The 14,385-nt window shown below is 41.4% G+C and overlaps 2 protein-coding genes and 1 long non-coding RNA gene across 5 annotated transcripts in view; 1 reads left to right on the top strand and 2 right to left on the bottom strand.

The window, feature by feature from the left end:
• Positions 1 to 6,590, bottom strand: part of map6b (microtubule-associated protein 6b) — an 18,122-nt gene extending 11,532 nt beyond the window's left edge. For all 3 annotated transcript variants that reach the window (XM_015033701.1, XM_015033702.1, XM_015033703.1), the window contains exon 1: positions 5,717 to 6,590. In XM_015033701.1, the coding sequence (XP_014889187.1) occupies positions 5,717 to 6,432 (716 nt within the window). In that variant the 5' untranslated portion in view covers positions 6,433 to 6,590. The remainder of the gene's footprint in view (positions 1 to 5,716) is intronic.
• Positions 6,435 to 6,888, top strand: LOC106948171 (uncharacterized). The gene is made up of 2 exons (XR_001425123.1): positions 6,435 to 6,523; positions 6,584 to 6,888. It is a non-coding gene; the product is annotated as an uncharacterized LOC106948171 (long non-coding RNA).
• A 2,273-nt stretch (positions 6,889 to 9,161) lies between these two features.
• On the bottom strand, positions 9,162 to 13,288 carry thap12b (THAP domain containing 12b). The gene is made up of 5 exons (XM_015033699.1): positions 12,952 to 13,288; positions 11,727 to 11,847; positions 11,519 to 11,626; positions 11,395 to 11,431; positions 9,162 to 11,170 (listed from the first exon to the last, which is right to left on the bottom strand). Exons 1-5 carry the CDS (start codon positions 13,038 to 13,040, stop codon positions 9,276 to 9,278), a joined length of 2,250 nt encoding a protein of 749 aa, XP_014889185.1. The 5' UTR covers positions 13,041 to 13,288; the 3' UTR covers positions 9,162 to 9,275.
• Between the last annotated feature and the right edge of the window lie 1,097 nt (positions 13,289 to 14,385).

The following is a 14,385-nucleotide window of genomic DNA, read 5'->3' as shown; positions in this document are numbered from 1 at the left end:
TATATATATATATATATATATATATATATATATATATATATACATATATATATATATATGTATATATATATATATTATATATATATATATATAAAGATCTTCGACATCAGCCCAAACAGTGAGGCACCAGGCTCTACCTTTAGGGTTAAAGTTAAAGAAAATCTACTGGTTGACCCCACTGTTCACTACAATGGAAAGCTACACTAAAGCCGTTTTCTTCTGAGTCAGTCTTGTGTGGTATGCCATACACTGCCCCCTGCTGGCAAGCTAGAGTAAGATCACAAAACATGTATTTTGACACATCCTTCTGTAGGACATCCTCACAGGTTAAGAAAAAAATACTTTCAACAAAAATAAATCACTAACAATTATTTTTAAAAATTACAAAAATTCGGACTTTTTCAAATTTTATTTTTATTTTTTATTTTATGTTGGCAATAAAATGAAAATAATCAAATATCCAAGTGAAAATCATGCATCACTGTCTACAAGAGACATTTTCACCAATAATGGAGCTGAACTGTTCTTGAAAACACTTCAACAGGAGATAATGTTATTAGACTGTAAGTTATGTGTTTTTGTCCCCAAAAAACATGTTATTAGCAGAACTGCTTAATTGTGCGAGTTTCAGTTAGTGTACGGAAAAGCCATGCATAACACAAAGTCCTGCAGGAAAAGAAGCAGAGTTAATATTTTAGTAAAATAATTAGCAAGATAGTGACAGGAGCTGTAGAACATGTCCAAAAAAAGGATTTGGATGCACAAAAAGCAGAGCGATACTGATACTGAATTTATTTTTATTACAGATTATAGTTTACAATCAATAAACATGTCTTTGCCACACAGGTTTAAAAGGTCGCCAAGGCCAGGAATCGAACCTGCGACAGCTGTGCCGAGGACTAAGGCCTCCATATGTGGGTTGTGCTTAACCCCTGTGCCGTGTAGTTATGTTATAACTTATATGCACACCATCTAGTGGTGGCAAAAGCAATAAAAAAAAAACTACCATGCTCTGGACTTAAGATGGAGTACATGGCATGCATACATATTCATGACATGTTTGATTAAACTAATTTATGTTCGGTGTAATTCCAGTACTGAAATTACAGTACTGGAATGTGGTACTAACCCACACCCAGGTTAGTACCACCTGGGTGTGGGTCGGTGTAAAGGCCGAGCCGGGCTTAGATTGGTCTCAGTCTCTTTCACCTGAGAATGTGAACCTGTACTGGGCTGATTCTGTGCCTTCAAATAATTTAAACAGCTCCTAGATAAGATTCATAACTTAAAACTTATAAGTCTGAAATAGGAACAGGTCTGAATAAAAACAGTGTGTGTGCTACACTCAAGAGAGATTCATTTGATGCATCAAAGAGTGATGTCATCACTGATGATGTAATTGTTACCATAGGAACTGAACATTCTAATGGTGCATTCACACCCAACACGTTTTGAGCGTCAGGCGACTCTGGTTTATATTCAAAATCTATGTGAAGCGTTCAACGCTGCGCTAGACGCTCCAAACGCGCCGCATCGTCCCTCGACGCATTGAATGTAAACCAGATGTGCCTGATGCTCAAAATGTGTTTGGTGCGAACGCACCATATATACAGTGTCATATTATGTCCATCATAATAGGATCAAGACCTGGTCCTAGTATGATGGATTCATTGCTTTACATGGATTCATTGCTTTACATACCACTTTACATTTAGAGGTAAAGTGTGAATTAAGTTTTAGTTAATTAGGAATAGACTAGTATTGGTTAGGGTTAGGAAAAATCGCAGCTACTAAAATGAAGGGAAATCAATGCAAAGCTCTAATATGGGTCGAAATAGATTTGACAAGTATAGGATTTTGTTTTCTAAATCATTCTATAAATATACAATTATGATATAAGGTTAGGTTGTATTTCTGCCAATTGCATAGCTGCAGTACATTAGTAGTCTAATGTGTTGAATGTGCTGAGACATATTCAATGCATCAGAAACCAATCAGAACCAAAAGTTTGCCTTTTGGTTCTGATTGGTTGTTTCTGGACAGTTTTAATGTTTATTTTGGGGATTTTAACTCTGAAATTGATCTTGTTTTCTCCATTGATTTTGGAGTCAGTAATTTTATGTGTCTGTGTCTGTTTTGATTTCCTAAATTTGTGTAAAGCAGGGGTGCTCAAAGTCGGGCCTCAAGGACCGACTTTGCGCACCCCTGGAGTAAAGGAATGAATTTACAAGAATGCCCAGTGTTGGCAAAACCTGGGTTTGGATAGTGACCTAGGTTAGTACCACCTGGGTGTGGGTCGGTGTAAAGGCCGAGCCGGGCTTAGATTGGTCTTCATGACATTACCAGCATGAAGGCCCTCCATGCAACCAGTGGAGGTTGGTCGCATGGACGTCTGTCTTTCTTCAGACCTCCGTGTTTGATAGATGGTCTGTCTTTCCTCGGACCTCCCTGGTTGATTGGAGGTCCGTCTTTCCTCGGACCTCCCTGGTTGATTGGAGGCCCATATTTCCTCGGACCTCTCTGGTTGATTCAAGGTCTGTCTTTCTTCAGACCTCCCTGGTTGATTGGAGGTCTGTCGTTCCTTGGACCTCCCTGGTTGATTGGAGGTCCATCTTTCCTCGGACCTCCCTGGTTGATTGGAGGTCCATCTTTCTTTCTTCGGACCTCCGTGGTTGATTGAAGGTCCATCTTTCTTTCTTCGGACCTCCCTGGTTGATAGGAGGTCCACCTTTCTTCGGACCTCCCTGGTTGATTGGAGGTCCACCTTTCATCGGACCTCCCTGGTTGATTGGAGGTCCATCTTTCCTCGGACCTCCCTGGTTGAGTGAAGGTCCATCTTTCTTCTGACCTCCCTGGTTGAGTTAAGGTCTGTCTTTCCTCGGACCTCCCTGGTTGAATGGAGGTACGTCTTTCCTCGGACCTCACTGGTTGATTAGTCTGTTTTGATTTCCTAAATTTGTGTAAAGCAGGGGTGCTCAAAGTCGGGCCTCGAGGACCGACTTTGAGAACCCCAGGAGTAAAGGATTGAATTTACAATAATGCCCAGTGTTGGCAAAACCTGGGTTTGGATAGTGACCTAGGTTAGTACCACCTGGGTGTGGGTCGGTGTAAAGGCCGAGCCGAGCTTAGATTGGTCTTCATGCCAATGCCAACATGAAGGCCCTCCATGCAACCAGTTGAGGTTGGTCGCATGGACGTCTGTCTTTTGTCAGACCTCTGTGTTTGATAGATGGTCTGTCTTTCCTCGGACCTCCCTGGTTGATTGGAGGTCCGTCTTTCCTCGGACCTCCCTGGTTGATTGAAGGTCCGTCTTTCCTCGGACCTCCCTGGTTGATTGGAGGTCCGTCTTTCCTCGGACCTCCCTGGTTGATTGAAGGTCCGTCTTTCCTCGGACCTCCCTTGTTGATTGAAGGTCCGTCTTTCCTCGGACCTCCCTGGTTGATTGGATGTCTGTCTATCCTTGGTCTCCTCTATTTGTAGGGAGCCTTCCGTTTGCAAGCTGGATGTGGGTCGGCGCAAAGGCCGAGTCAGGCTATGCATAGAGACCCCTTGCTGATTGAAAGTCTGCCTTTGCTTGGGCTCCTCTGCTTGCAGGGGGGTCTTTGGTTGGGTGGAGACTCTAGGATGGATATTTTCTAGAGCAAGTTTTAACTCCACCTTAAGGTCTGCAACCTGACCCTGGAGAGCTTTCATCGTTTCCTCCTGAGCCTTAAATTTGGAAGCTTGCTCAGAGTGATTTTTGAGCTGCTCCTCATATTTAAGTCTCACTTTGTATTCTTCAACCATTACTTCAATTAGGCCTTTATTGCGGGAAGCGTATTTTGCAGCCTCCCGCTTGAAGTACTCCAGCTGTTGAAGAGCACTCTTGTCAACTGTGACTTTGGAAGAGCAGGAAACCTTTGCAACATCTTTAATCTTTTTCTGGTGATGCTCTTTTTCCAACATCATTTGCAGTTTTTGAATCTCCTCCTGCTGGGATTTGACTTCAGCCTGACATACAATCCTTCGGTCTCTTTCCTCGTGGAGTTCAAAATTCTTTCTCTGCAACTCTGTTTTAAGATCGTCTACCTGCTTTGTCAGATCTTTGATGTGTTGGTTTGTCTCTTCCAAGTCTTCCACTGAGGGGGTAATCTCGAAGCCAGCAGAGGGTGTTGTTTTCTGCTCGTCTTCCAAAGATGTCTCAAAGTTGCCGGAAGGACTTGATTCCCCCTGGATCTCTGATAGATCTTCCGGCTCAATGGGGCTGACGCTGTCATCTTCAACAGGGAAAATGACAGCATCATAGTCGACTTGGATGTTGAGATCTACTATGTCGACCCATGAAAGCTTAGCTGGAAAAGCTTCATGTTTAAAAGCAGTCTGCTGTTGCTTCATGACTGGTAAATTCTCACTTCTCTGGATTCGATATCTAACAAGCTCTGAAGGGTGATCTGCCGCGATTGAACTGTGGAACAGGTCAGAGAAAACTCTGTCTGCGAGCCACATTCAAGAGAGCAATTCCCTTGTGATATCATAGAGTGATGACATCACTGCTGATGTAATTGATACCATTGGAACTGAACATTCTATCCACCTTATTCCTCGGAGGCTTACTGGGGAAACGATTATGGGTCTTTCTTCTGGCTCCCACTGGAAGCAGCAGTATTTAATGTAATTTGTAGGGGTTTTGGCTAATAAGTACAGTTTGTGGCTGCTTAGGTCAATAGTACCTGAATTCACAACTGATTTGCAGGTTGACAAACCAGTTGCACATATAATAAGGAAAACATTATTAGCTATTTTACCAGTCATACTTCAACGCTAATTTCATTATTTCTGCTGGTGCTTCATTTCAGGCATACCTTTAAAAACTTTTGTCAATAAATCAACAAGTAATGGCTGTTTATAGCAGTTGATGGCGAACGTAACATAGTTTGGCCGCTTCCTAAAAACAAATGATCTATTTTAGCATAGCATATCAATACTAAGTTGATAACAGCATCAGATCGATACTCGCATGGTGAGATAGTTTCAAAATTCTCTCCTTGAAATTTTATTTTATTTTAGGTATTCCAGCGTCCCAACTCTATCTAAATAAGATTTGGTTTCTCAAATTATAATTTTGTAGAGGCACACAAATATGTTTTGTTTTTCTGTTATTTCCGTTTATTATGCTATTAAAGTATTTTGCAGAGACCTACTTCCACATTTAGACTAAGGCTTTAACAAAACATTTTAAAGGAAAACCCACAAAAAACAGCTAACGGAATGAAAAAACTGTACTAATTCAATTTTTACTTAATTGATTCAGGAAATAAAGGACCATCCCATGTGGTGATTTTAACTCTTTGTTTACTTCCTGTTAAATTCTGAACTCGAAGCTCTACAGGATCACTATGCAAAAACTAATTTTTAGAATATACTTTCATTTGATCAAATTTGTGACGTGACTCCTGTGTTAATTAAGCGAAACCCATTGTGTCGGTTGATTTACTGTCGACCCATTGATTGTTCTATCTGTAAATCAAGCTGTGTGGGCATAAGGAGGTGGGCCCAAAGTAAAATTCTGCATGATTCCTTCCGAGATGCTCGGATTTTCCCCACATAGAGTCTAAAGATTTCCTGTACCCCAACTGGAATATGTTTTATGCCCATATAATGCAAAAATCCTATCATGCATGAAAGGGTTACAGGATATAAGCGCCAGCTTCGTCCTGGGTTACCCTCACACTCTTACCTGTAGCTGCTAGAAGTCGACATAACCTCCTTTATCTGTCTGTTGAGAGCGTCCGCTGCGGCTCTGCCTCTCCGCTGCTCTGCGCTCACCTCTGCGGGTCCCTCCGTCTTCTCTGCCGCTTTCCTCTCCGCGGACTTCTCCCTCCTCACTGCCTCCTTTGACTCCTTCTCTTGAATCTTCTCTTCGATTTCGCTCTTCTCCACGCCGCTCTCGCTCTCGCCAGCTGCTGCTGCCGCCGCCGCCGCGTGCTCCAGCTTGGAGCCGGCGGTGGGACTGGGCTTGGGGATCCACGGGTGGTCGTGCTTCCTCGGTATGGGCCAGGGCTTGTAATCCTTCTGATACTGAGTCTCGTTGCTGAACGGAGCCGGCGGCGGCTGATACTCGTTCCGGGGCTTGCAGCTGGGCTCGGGGCGCACTCTCCACGCCTTGAAGTCTTGGCGCATGACGGACGCAGCGGACGCGCCGTCTTTGGCCGCTGCGGCACCACCCGCCGCGGGCGGTGCCTTGGCGGCCTCTCGCTCCTCCGGATGCGGCTGGGTTTCTATGGCAATAGCCGCGGCCTTCTTCTGCCTGGGCTGCGGGTGGTGGGGCAGGTGCTGCACGTCGGCCACATCCGAGTATTTGGTGAAAACCAAAGGCACCGCGATGTCCGCCTTGTCCAGCTCGGTCCAAAAGCGGTTGATGCAGCAAGCGCGCGTGATGCACGGCCAGGCCATAACGCTCAACCTGAAGAGGAAGCTGACTGGAAAAGATGGGCAAGGGGAGGAACAGGCTCTATCCGTGGACAAACGCGCAGAGAGGAGGGAGGTAAATAATAATAATAATAAAAACGCGCGACGTTCGATGCAAAAGTCTCCAATTCTGCAGCTCCCCTTGAACAGATCGCCTCCCTCTGCAGGGTGCTCGGTCTTAGTGAAGTTTAAGACTTTGGGGCTAACCGTGGAGTGAGCATCGCTGTCTGGTTGCGCATCAAAGCGACCCCACCCCACATTTGTCTGATGCCCTGCGTGGTTGTACGGCGAAACATCACCTGAACTCAGTCTGCGTCCGTCCTGCACGGAGAGGGAGGAGATACAGTTAACCCTCCTGCTGCCATGTTACGACGTTCAAAAAGGAATATAACTTATTTAAATTAACGCTTACAGGCGACACAACACAAGAACACATTTAAATGAAGTTACAAATGAAAAGGTAGTGAATCACAAAGTGAAACGTGTATTCAGGGTTGTCACACCTCGGTTAACATAAAATTCAAGGACTTTCCAGATTTCATCACATTTAAATAGCACGCACGGCGGCATTTACCTGCTTCCGCTTAATATGTCATCAATAAATGACTTTAATACAATCTAAATTGAATTTACAAAGAACATGAAAAGCTTGTAGTTGTGTCAGAAAAGAATCAGTGAAAAGTGGATTTAATGTACAGCCTACATTCAAACAGTTACAAAATATTAGAAAATCCTCCCACTGGTCATTGAAATTCTTGAAACGTTGTGACGTTGAAAATATATATAAAAAATCAGAACCCTGGAAAGTTTATTTATTTATTTTTTGCAGAAATTCACAGAACTTAAGTATTGAGAGCATATATGCGCATGGAGAAACTTTTTTTCAGAAGGCAAATTTATGAAAAATATTGATCTCTTATTGACGTCCATAATCATCAAAATTAACTGAAAAAAACTTGAAAACATTTTTATTTTTCCTTTTTTAAAATTGAATGACATCCATCTTTAAATTATATTCTAATATACTGAGAAACATTTAAGATAATTTGTAATGTCGTACTTCTGGTAATGCCACCAGAAGTACATTACGTGACTCAGCAACTTTGATGCCTGACAATATGACCTCTGCTAGAAGTTGCTTGTCAACATTTATATTTAAAATGTAATTTTTTTTCTATATCTAACAATTTAATGACATTAACAACTTTGTGTAGCTAGTTTGTGTAGCTTGAGCTAGTTGGGACGTGACTGTTGCTGAGAAAGTTTAATGTCGACATAACTGTGCACCTAACAAACCAGGCAGTCGTGCTTTAATAGATTATTTTAATGGACAACTTTAATATTTCTGCAGGACTAAAAACATGGATTAATGACTTAAACATGGAAAAAAGGAACAGATTTCATGTTTTTACAGGGTGTTTAAGAAAAAAAATTAAAACATTTCTCTCAAAAATATACAAGAACAAAATCATGTTCAAAACACAAGTAGAAAAAAAAACAAGTGTCACATTTTGTTTAGACATATCCTGGCATAAAACGATAATTGAACATAGTATAGACGCACTTCCAACATACTTGCTCTTTAATAAGTGAAAGACTATTAAAAACCAGAATAAAGAAACACAGTAGGAGACAGATTACCAAACTTGCTGCTCCCATTTGATACCCGGATGAAGAACCTTTTTCTAAAAAAAAACTGAGCGATCTGCCTGCATCATATCATTTGATTTAGAAAAAAAAACAAACACAGAAGTTATCAGATCAATTACAAAAGTCACAAATATCAAAAGGCTAACTATAATAAAAATACAAAAAAACTAAGATTTAATTCATTTTATTACGGCGTCATTGCGTACAAGAACTCAAATGTCGTACTTTACTCAAAGTCTGTTGGAGAAACACGAAATATTTACACATCACACAATAAACACTTTCTATCATTTTTAGTTAAAAATCTCTCAAAAATGTAAGCTCCATAAACTGATAAAAAAAATAATAAAACATCCACTTCGCATTCGTTTGAATTTCGGAGTGAACTTTAACATAGTTACAATATGACAAGAATAGTTATATTAAAAAGAATATAAAGTTGAATTAAGAGAATAGTCGAATTGAGCGTAAAGTTGTCGTATCACGATAAGTTATACTACGTAAATAAACTCGTACGATAATAAAGTCAGTATTAAGAAAATTTTACAGGTTAAAGTCATAATCCCTAAAATTATAATTTTACAGATTATGACTGTGAAATCTCTGTAAAAACTTGAGATTTGTTGTGAATATTTTCTATTCTGCTTTCAAGTGAAAATGTTAATGGAATGCTTGTGTCGTCCAGAACTGCCTGCTGGCTCCGATGATCTTCTTTGTAACATCATTCTTATTGTTACGTATTGCATAGCACTGCGTGTTCCTGCTCATTCATGTACTTGTAAAGTCATTCTTGTAAAGTCATACTTTACAAAAGTAAAGTATGACTTTACTCTTGTATTATTTTTGATTTTATTATTGTACAACTTTATTTTTGTAATATTATGACTTAATTCTCATGACTTTATTCTAATTTTATCATCTTTGTTCTCATAGCATGGCCCTAATGCTCCATCATAGTAAAGTCATGCATCACCACCTTTAACTCTTTTATAGTAACTATTGTTGTAGCTACAGCTAGCGGGCTAAGAAGCAGCATATCTGTTAAAACAACCGACTGCAAGGCGTTAAGATGACAAATTTATTACAGATGCAGTAATAAGATAATATTCACCTTTTTTTTGTAGTTAAAACTGTGGTATTTTACTCAAAGATAACAAGTGAGAATTTGAGCCAAAGCTTCAGATCACTTTGGTCACAATAACGTCTTCGCCAACGTCCTCGGCCTCAGCCTCGGGGTCATCCTCGGGGTACAGCCGGCAGTATTTGTCCACCATGACATCCAGGTCGTGCTTGACATGGGTATTAATGTGGAGCATTGCCAGACTTTTGTTCAAATGCTTCGCGGGCACGCTGCCGAGGTACGCCTGCAGCCGCTCGGTGGCGGTTTCGCCCGTGCCTTTCTCGACTTTGAGCACTGGCATGGTGGACAGCACCTTGAGGAAGGCGTCCACGTTGGGGAAGAACTTGACGTCCGGCAACTGCAGGGTCTCGTGGATGGTAGTGGGCAAGCGCACCTCTTTCCCTCTGTGCTTCCATTTTATTCTCCAGCAGTGGAGCTCGGCAGGAAGCGTGTCCGGGTTCGGGAGGTCGCCGCTGTAGACCTCGGCAAAGTTCTCCTCCGTGGTGTTGAACTTCATGTGGCCCATGACGGCCGGAACCAGCGACAGGCACTTGAGAGCTCGGAGGTTGTTGTCGCAGAACATGTCCTCCACCTCCTGCATGATGCCACGGATCACGGGTATGGTCACGTACTCCTTGAAGTACGTCTCGGCCTGGATCTCGCCGAGGTCAGCCGCCCGCTGCTTCCGGAGGAAGAGTCTCGGGACGGACAGAGGGATCTGCATGAGGGCTGCCAAGCTGACGGCCTCGCTGTACCAGAACTCGTGGTACACGTCGATGTTGTCGTTGACCTCGTTGAGGGAGTACAGAACCGCTGTTAGGCTGTTTGCGGCGGAGAACACGTCGAGCGTTTCCCCCTGAAGGTTTCTCCCAAAGGCTCTGGTGAACGTCAGAACGTTCTTCAAGATGACGACGGTGACAATCACCTCAAAGTCCGCAATGCTTTCTCCGATGGAATACGCATCCGCGGTGACACAACTGGAAAACTTTCCGTCGGCATTGTCCCGAATGCTGTCCATGCACAGCAGGAGTGAAGGCAATATATCCAGCAGCACGTCAAAGATGTTGTGTTGCTCCGTCCATCCGGAGGAGCACATCTTTTTGAGAGCATTTCCTTTCTCCTCGTTCTTCTGGAACTGAATGGAGATGGCCTTGTCCAGCTCATCCTGAGTGTGTGGGGTTTTAAAGAAGGACGTAATCCTCCTCAGATTCTCCATGACGATCTGCACGTTGGGGAAAGGCAGGTTGTTGGCGAGGTGGATGTTCAGCGCCATATGCGAGCAAGGCATGTGAAGCGCAAGAGGGTACTTCTCCATAAGCAGTACGGCCACGGCTTTCATCTTAGTGGTGGAGGTCCCGGTGGCCTTGTGGGCCTGACCACGGCAGTCCTCCATGCTGAGTCCCCAGCGGTCCACCAGGAGAGCCTCCAGGCTTTCCACCAGCGCCGCCTCGTCTCCGTCCACGAATGGGAGGAAGTCCACGAACTCCTCTCTGAGGACGTTCTGCTGGTTGACGAAGCGGAGGAACACGGGCAAGTGTTTGCTGTTGGCGAATTCGACCAGGTCGCCCGTCACCAGGGAGTAGAAACGACTCTCCCTCACCTCCATGAGCATCTCCTCCCTCACCGTGTTCTCACAAACATCAAGGAGCTGATTCAGCTGGGCAGCGCTGAGGTACTCGCTGTTCACCGCAGTCACCTCGAATCTCTTCCTCAGAGCTTCGTCTCCGGCATTCATACAGTAATCTATGACGGCCTGGAAGTTGTTGGACTTGAGTTCTTCTTCGGATACTCTGCCGGTGGTCAAAGGGATTGCTTGTTTTGCCAGCATGAACAGAATCTCAAACAAAGACCTCAAATAATCCCGGTACTCTTTCTCGTCGGCCGAAAGCTGAGGCTCGTTGTCGGCAATGTTTGACAGATCCTCTTTTTTGATGGTCTGCTCAGCAGAAGCCACTGAGGAAAGAGACATAAGTGAATTACATTTGTTTATTATCAACTTGATGTATTTCTAATATCGCATAAAAAAGGTTTAAGAGGTTAAATGAAAAATCAACAGAATGTGCCGTTTTATTTATTCGATTAACTGTCAAAATAATCGATTCCAGTCACCAGTCAATTTTTTCATGCATAAATAAGTCAACACAAAAGTACCTATAAACGGTTCTCCAAATACTTACATCGTCTCTCTTTAATCCTCTGTATATCTTCATCAGTCTAGGGAAAATTAAGAAACTGGGATTAACTCACAAAAAATAAAAAATAGCCAAGTTAGCTAAATTATTAAACAAGATTTTTCTTTACAAGTTCTTTTATCTGCTTGCGATGCCTGGTGTAAGGGTTTTTCAGATGGCTTGTCAAATCAAAAATGGTTGGGATGGCCGTGTCCTTCAAGACCGTCCTATAGGGGCTCTGAGATGAAAAACAATCAAATAAGATTATACAAATACAGAATTACACAGATGTAGATTTGTCACACAAGTGCTAAAACACAGATGGCGTCGACACTCACAGTTTTGCACACCATGGCAGGGTCAAAGTGTTTGGCACATAATCTGTAGTGCTTATTCAACTGGTCGGCTGTTTTGGCTTCGAGATCCGCCCTACGGCAATTCTCCACCCAGATTCTGCATCTAGAAACAAAAATACACAATAGGTTTCTACAACATGACATTTTACTTTAAGTTTCGATAATGTAGTCACACTCTCCCAAGTAAAAGTGTTTATAATATTTTTTTTAAATATAGATCTTTCAGACTATTATGATTGTAAGAACGACATTCCAAATATTTTTGTGGAAAGAAAAAATGTTCTCTTAATTTTTCTCCTCCAGTGGAAACTTGACCTCTCCAATGTTTATAATAAAATGCCATTAAATCTGTTTTATAGCAAGAAACTGTACAATTATATGTAAATACAAATGTATGTTTTGGGTGAATGTTTTAGCAAATGAGTCTAATTTAGGATAACTTCTAAAGTAGAATTAGTTTTTCCTTCTCCTGACCAACATAGAAGCTAAGTCTGAAGTTCTATGCTAAAGTATTTCAGAACCAACAAGGATTTAGGAATTTCATTTAAGTGCTTTCCAGATCTAAATAAGTTTTAAAACAGAACATCAGGAAAAATATGTACAACTAGGTTGTATTTCCTGTCCCATTTTCAAAATCCACTCATCAATCCATTTTTCACTCCATTCATTTCTTCAACTATCTGCTTCTCCAGCACTCAATTGATCCTCCCTCCATTCATTTGCCTGTCCAATCCATCCCCCAAGTCTGTTGTTTGTCACGATTTCCTATCTAATGGCTGACCTCTGTAACAATATCAGCATTAAACTTTTATATTTACATTTTAAATGCAACTTGGGGGATTTTGTTTTGCAAAAAGAATAGAATTTTGACATAAAAAACGGCCAGAGTACCCAAAGAGTAGTGGGACTACTTCACCATAGTTTTACTCAATTAAAAGTAACAAGAAATTATTAATATTCGGGATAAAAGCTACTCAAGGACAGAATAAGTGATTTCATTTAATATGTATTACTTACGTAATCAGACAGACATGTATTTTAATGTCTAAAGTTTAAACCTCTAAAAGAATGTGGTCGTAGGTAAAACATTACTTTTCGTTAACATGAGCTCAACATACACAAAACAAAGAACTCTTGTAAAGTTAGCGGGACTTTAAGAAATACTTTAAGATCGTCTTTGTGTGCGATGCGTTTTATGTTCATTTACCTCTCAGGGTCTCGAGGAAAACGAAAAAATGCCAAATCGGACTGTGTACTCTTCCGTGTGCAATTTGGAGCCGCGCAAAAATTCGGCATGTTTCAGTCTGGCAAGTTAGCTAAGCTAACTTCGCTGGCTAATGTCCTCTGATAGCTTGATATCCTTTCAAGAAGCCAAGTCCACCGGTGTGATTCTCAAATCAAAGCCGGACTATGATTTTGGCAAAGAAATGTCTCATAAACATCTCAAAAACAGATCAACAATCCAAAAAACCGCCACACAAACAACAGTTACATTTGGACTCATGCTACTTCATTTTGCGGCGCCATGTCCCGCCCACGACGAATGTAATTGGAAGAATGGAGAACCATTTATGTAACTATTGGTCAATCGAATAATCAGATAGGCCAATGGAATTTCAGCCAGGCATTTTTTTCTTCTTTATTCTATCTGACGTAGTTACCTTAACTTCCTACAGCACTCTGCTGCCACCCACAGGCATTTGATAAGAGCAGATAAAACACAGGCCGTCTGTGCGTCTGCCATATTGTGAGTGGTGTGTTCTTCTTGGAGTCCAAAAAGAAGCATGCTTTGAAATTAGGTTTTCTCAATAAAACATAACAAAAGTTTACCTTTAACTAACAGCTTAACTATTTAACTAGAAATAGTTTTAACACATAGTAGTTAAGAGACAATAATTGAGATTACTGTGCCAAAAACACAATATCTTAATTTTTTTATCGTTAAATCAAGATAAGACACGGTTTTTTATTATTTGTCTAACATGCAAACAATCAGTGCTTTGTAAGCAAGATTTTAATGCAGTTCATGTTGTCCAAAGTGCTATACAGGAGATCTTAAAACAATTTGAAAAATATTCTTGTTGGCTGCAAAAACCTACACGAGCATTTACAGTCAACAGAATGTTAAAATTAATTCTGAATTGAACTACAAAAATCCTGAGGGTGATGTGGTCATATTTTTAGGTACAGCAGAATTTTTGTGTACCTAACCTAAAAACCTAATGTAGGGAATATCTGTGTTTTAATGATACTTAATTAGTGCAAGCTGTGCACACCTGTGTCAGTCAGTTTAACCTAATATAAATCTCAATCCAGAACAACTTTAGTGTCAGAAGAAGACCATTTATTTTTATCCATATCGATATATTTAACTTTCTGTTGATGTTTCAGAGGGAGAGCATCCACAGAGCAAAAATGACTGACCCCCAAGTTGACCCATGTGATACACCGCTGGATAGGCAATGGGGAAAAAATCTTTCCACTTTCAGAAAATGTCCTGTTGCAGAGATATGTGGTTCCAATCTATTGAAAGGAGACGACACAGTCACAACGCTTAACTTAAAATATTTTGAAGAAAGCTGCTTTGCACAACTCTGTGCATGCGTTTTAAGAAAAATGCCAATCACAATATGGCGATGAC

This window comes from Poecilia latipinna, unplaced genomic scaffold (assembly GCF_001443285.1).
Source record: "Poecilia latipinna isolate Pla-1442-1.1 unplaced genomic scaffold, P_latipinna-1.0 Scaffold276, whole genome shotgun sequence".
NCBI lineage: Eukaryota > Metazoa > Chordata > Actinopteri > Cyprinodontiformes > Poeciliidae > Poecilia > Poecilia latipinna.
Note: the sequence above shows the minus strand (reverse complement) of the source record. Positions and strands in the feature narration are given on the sequence as shown.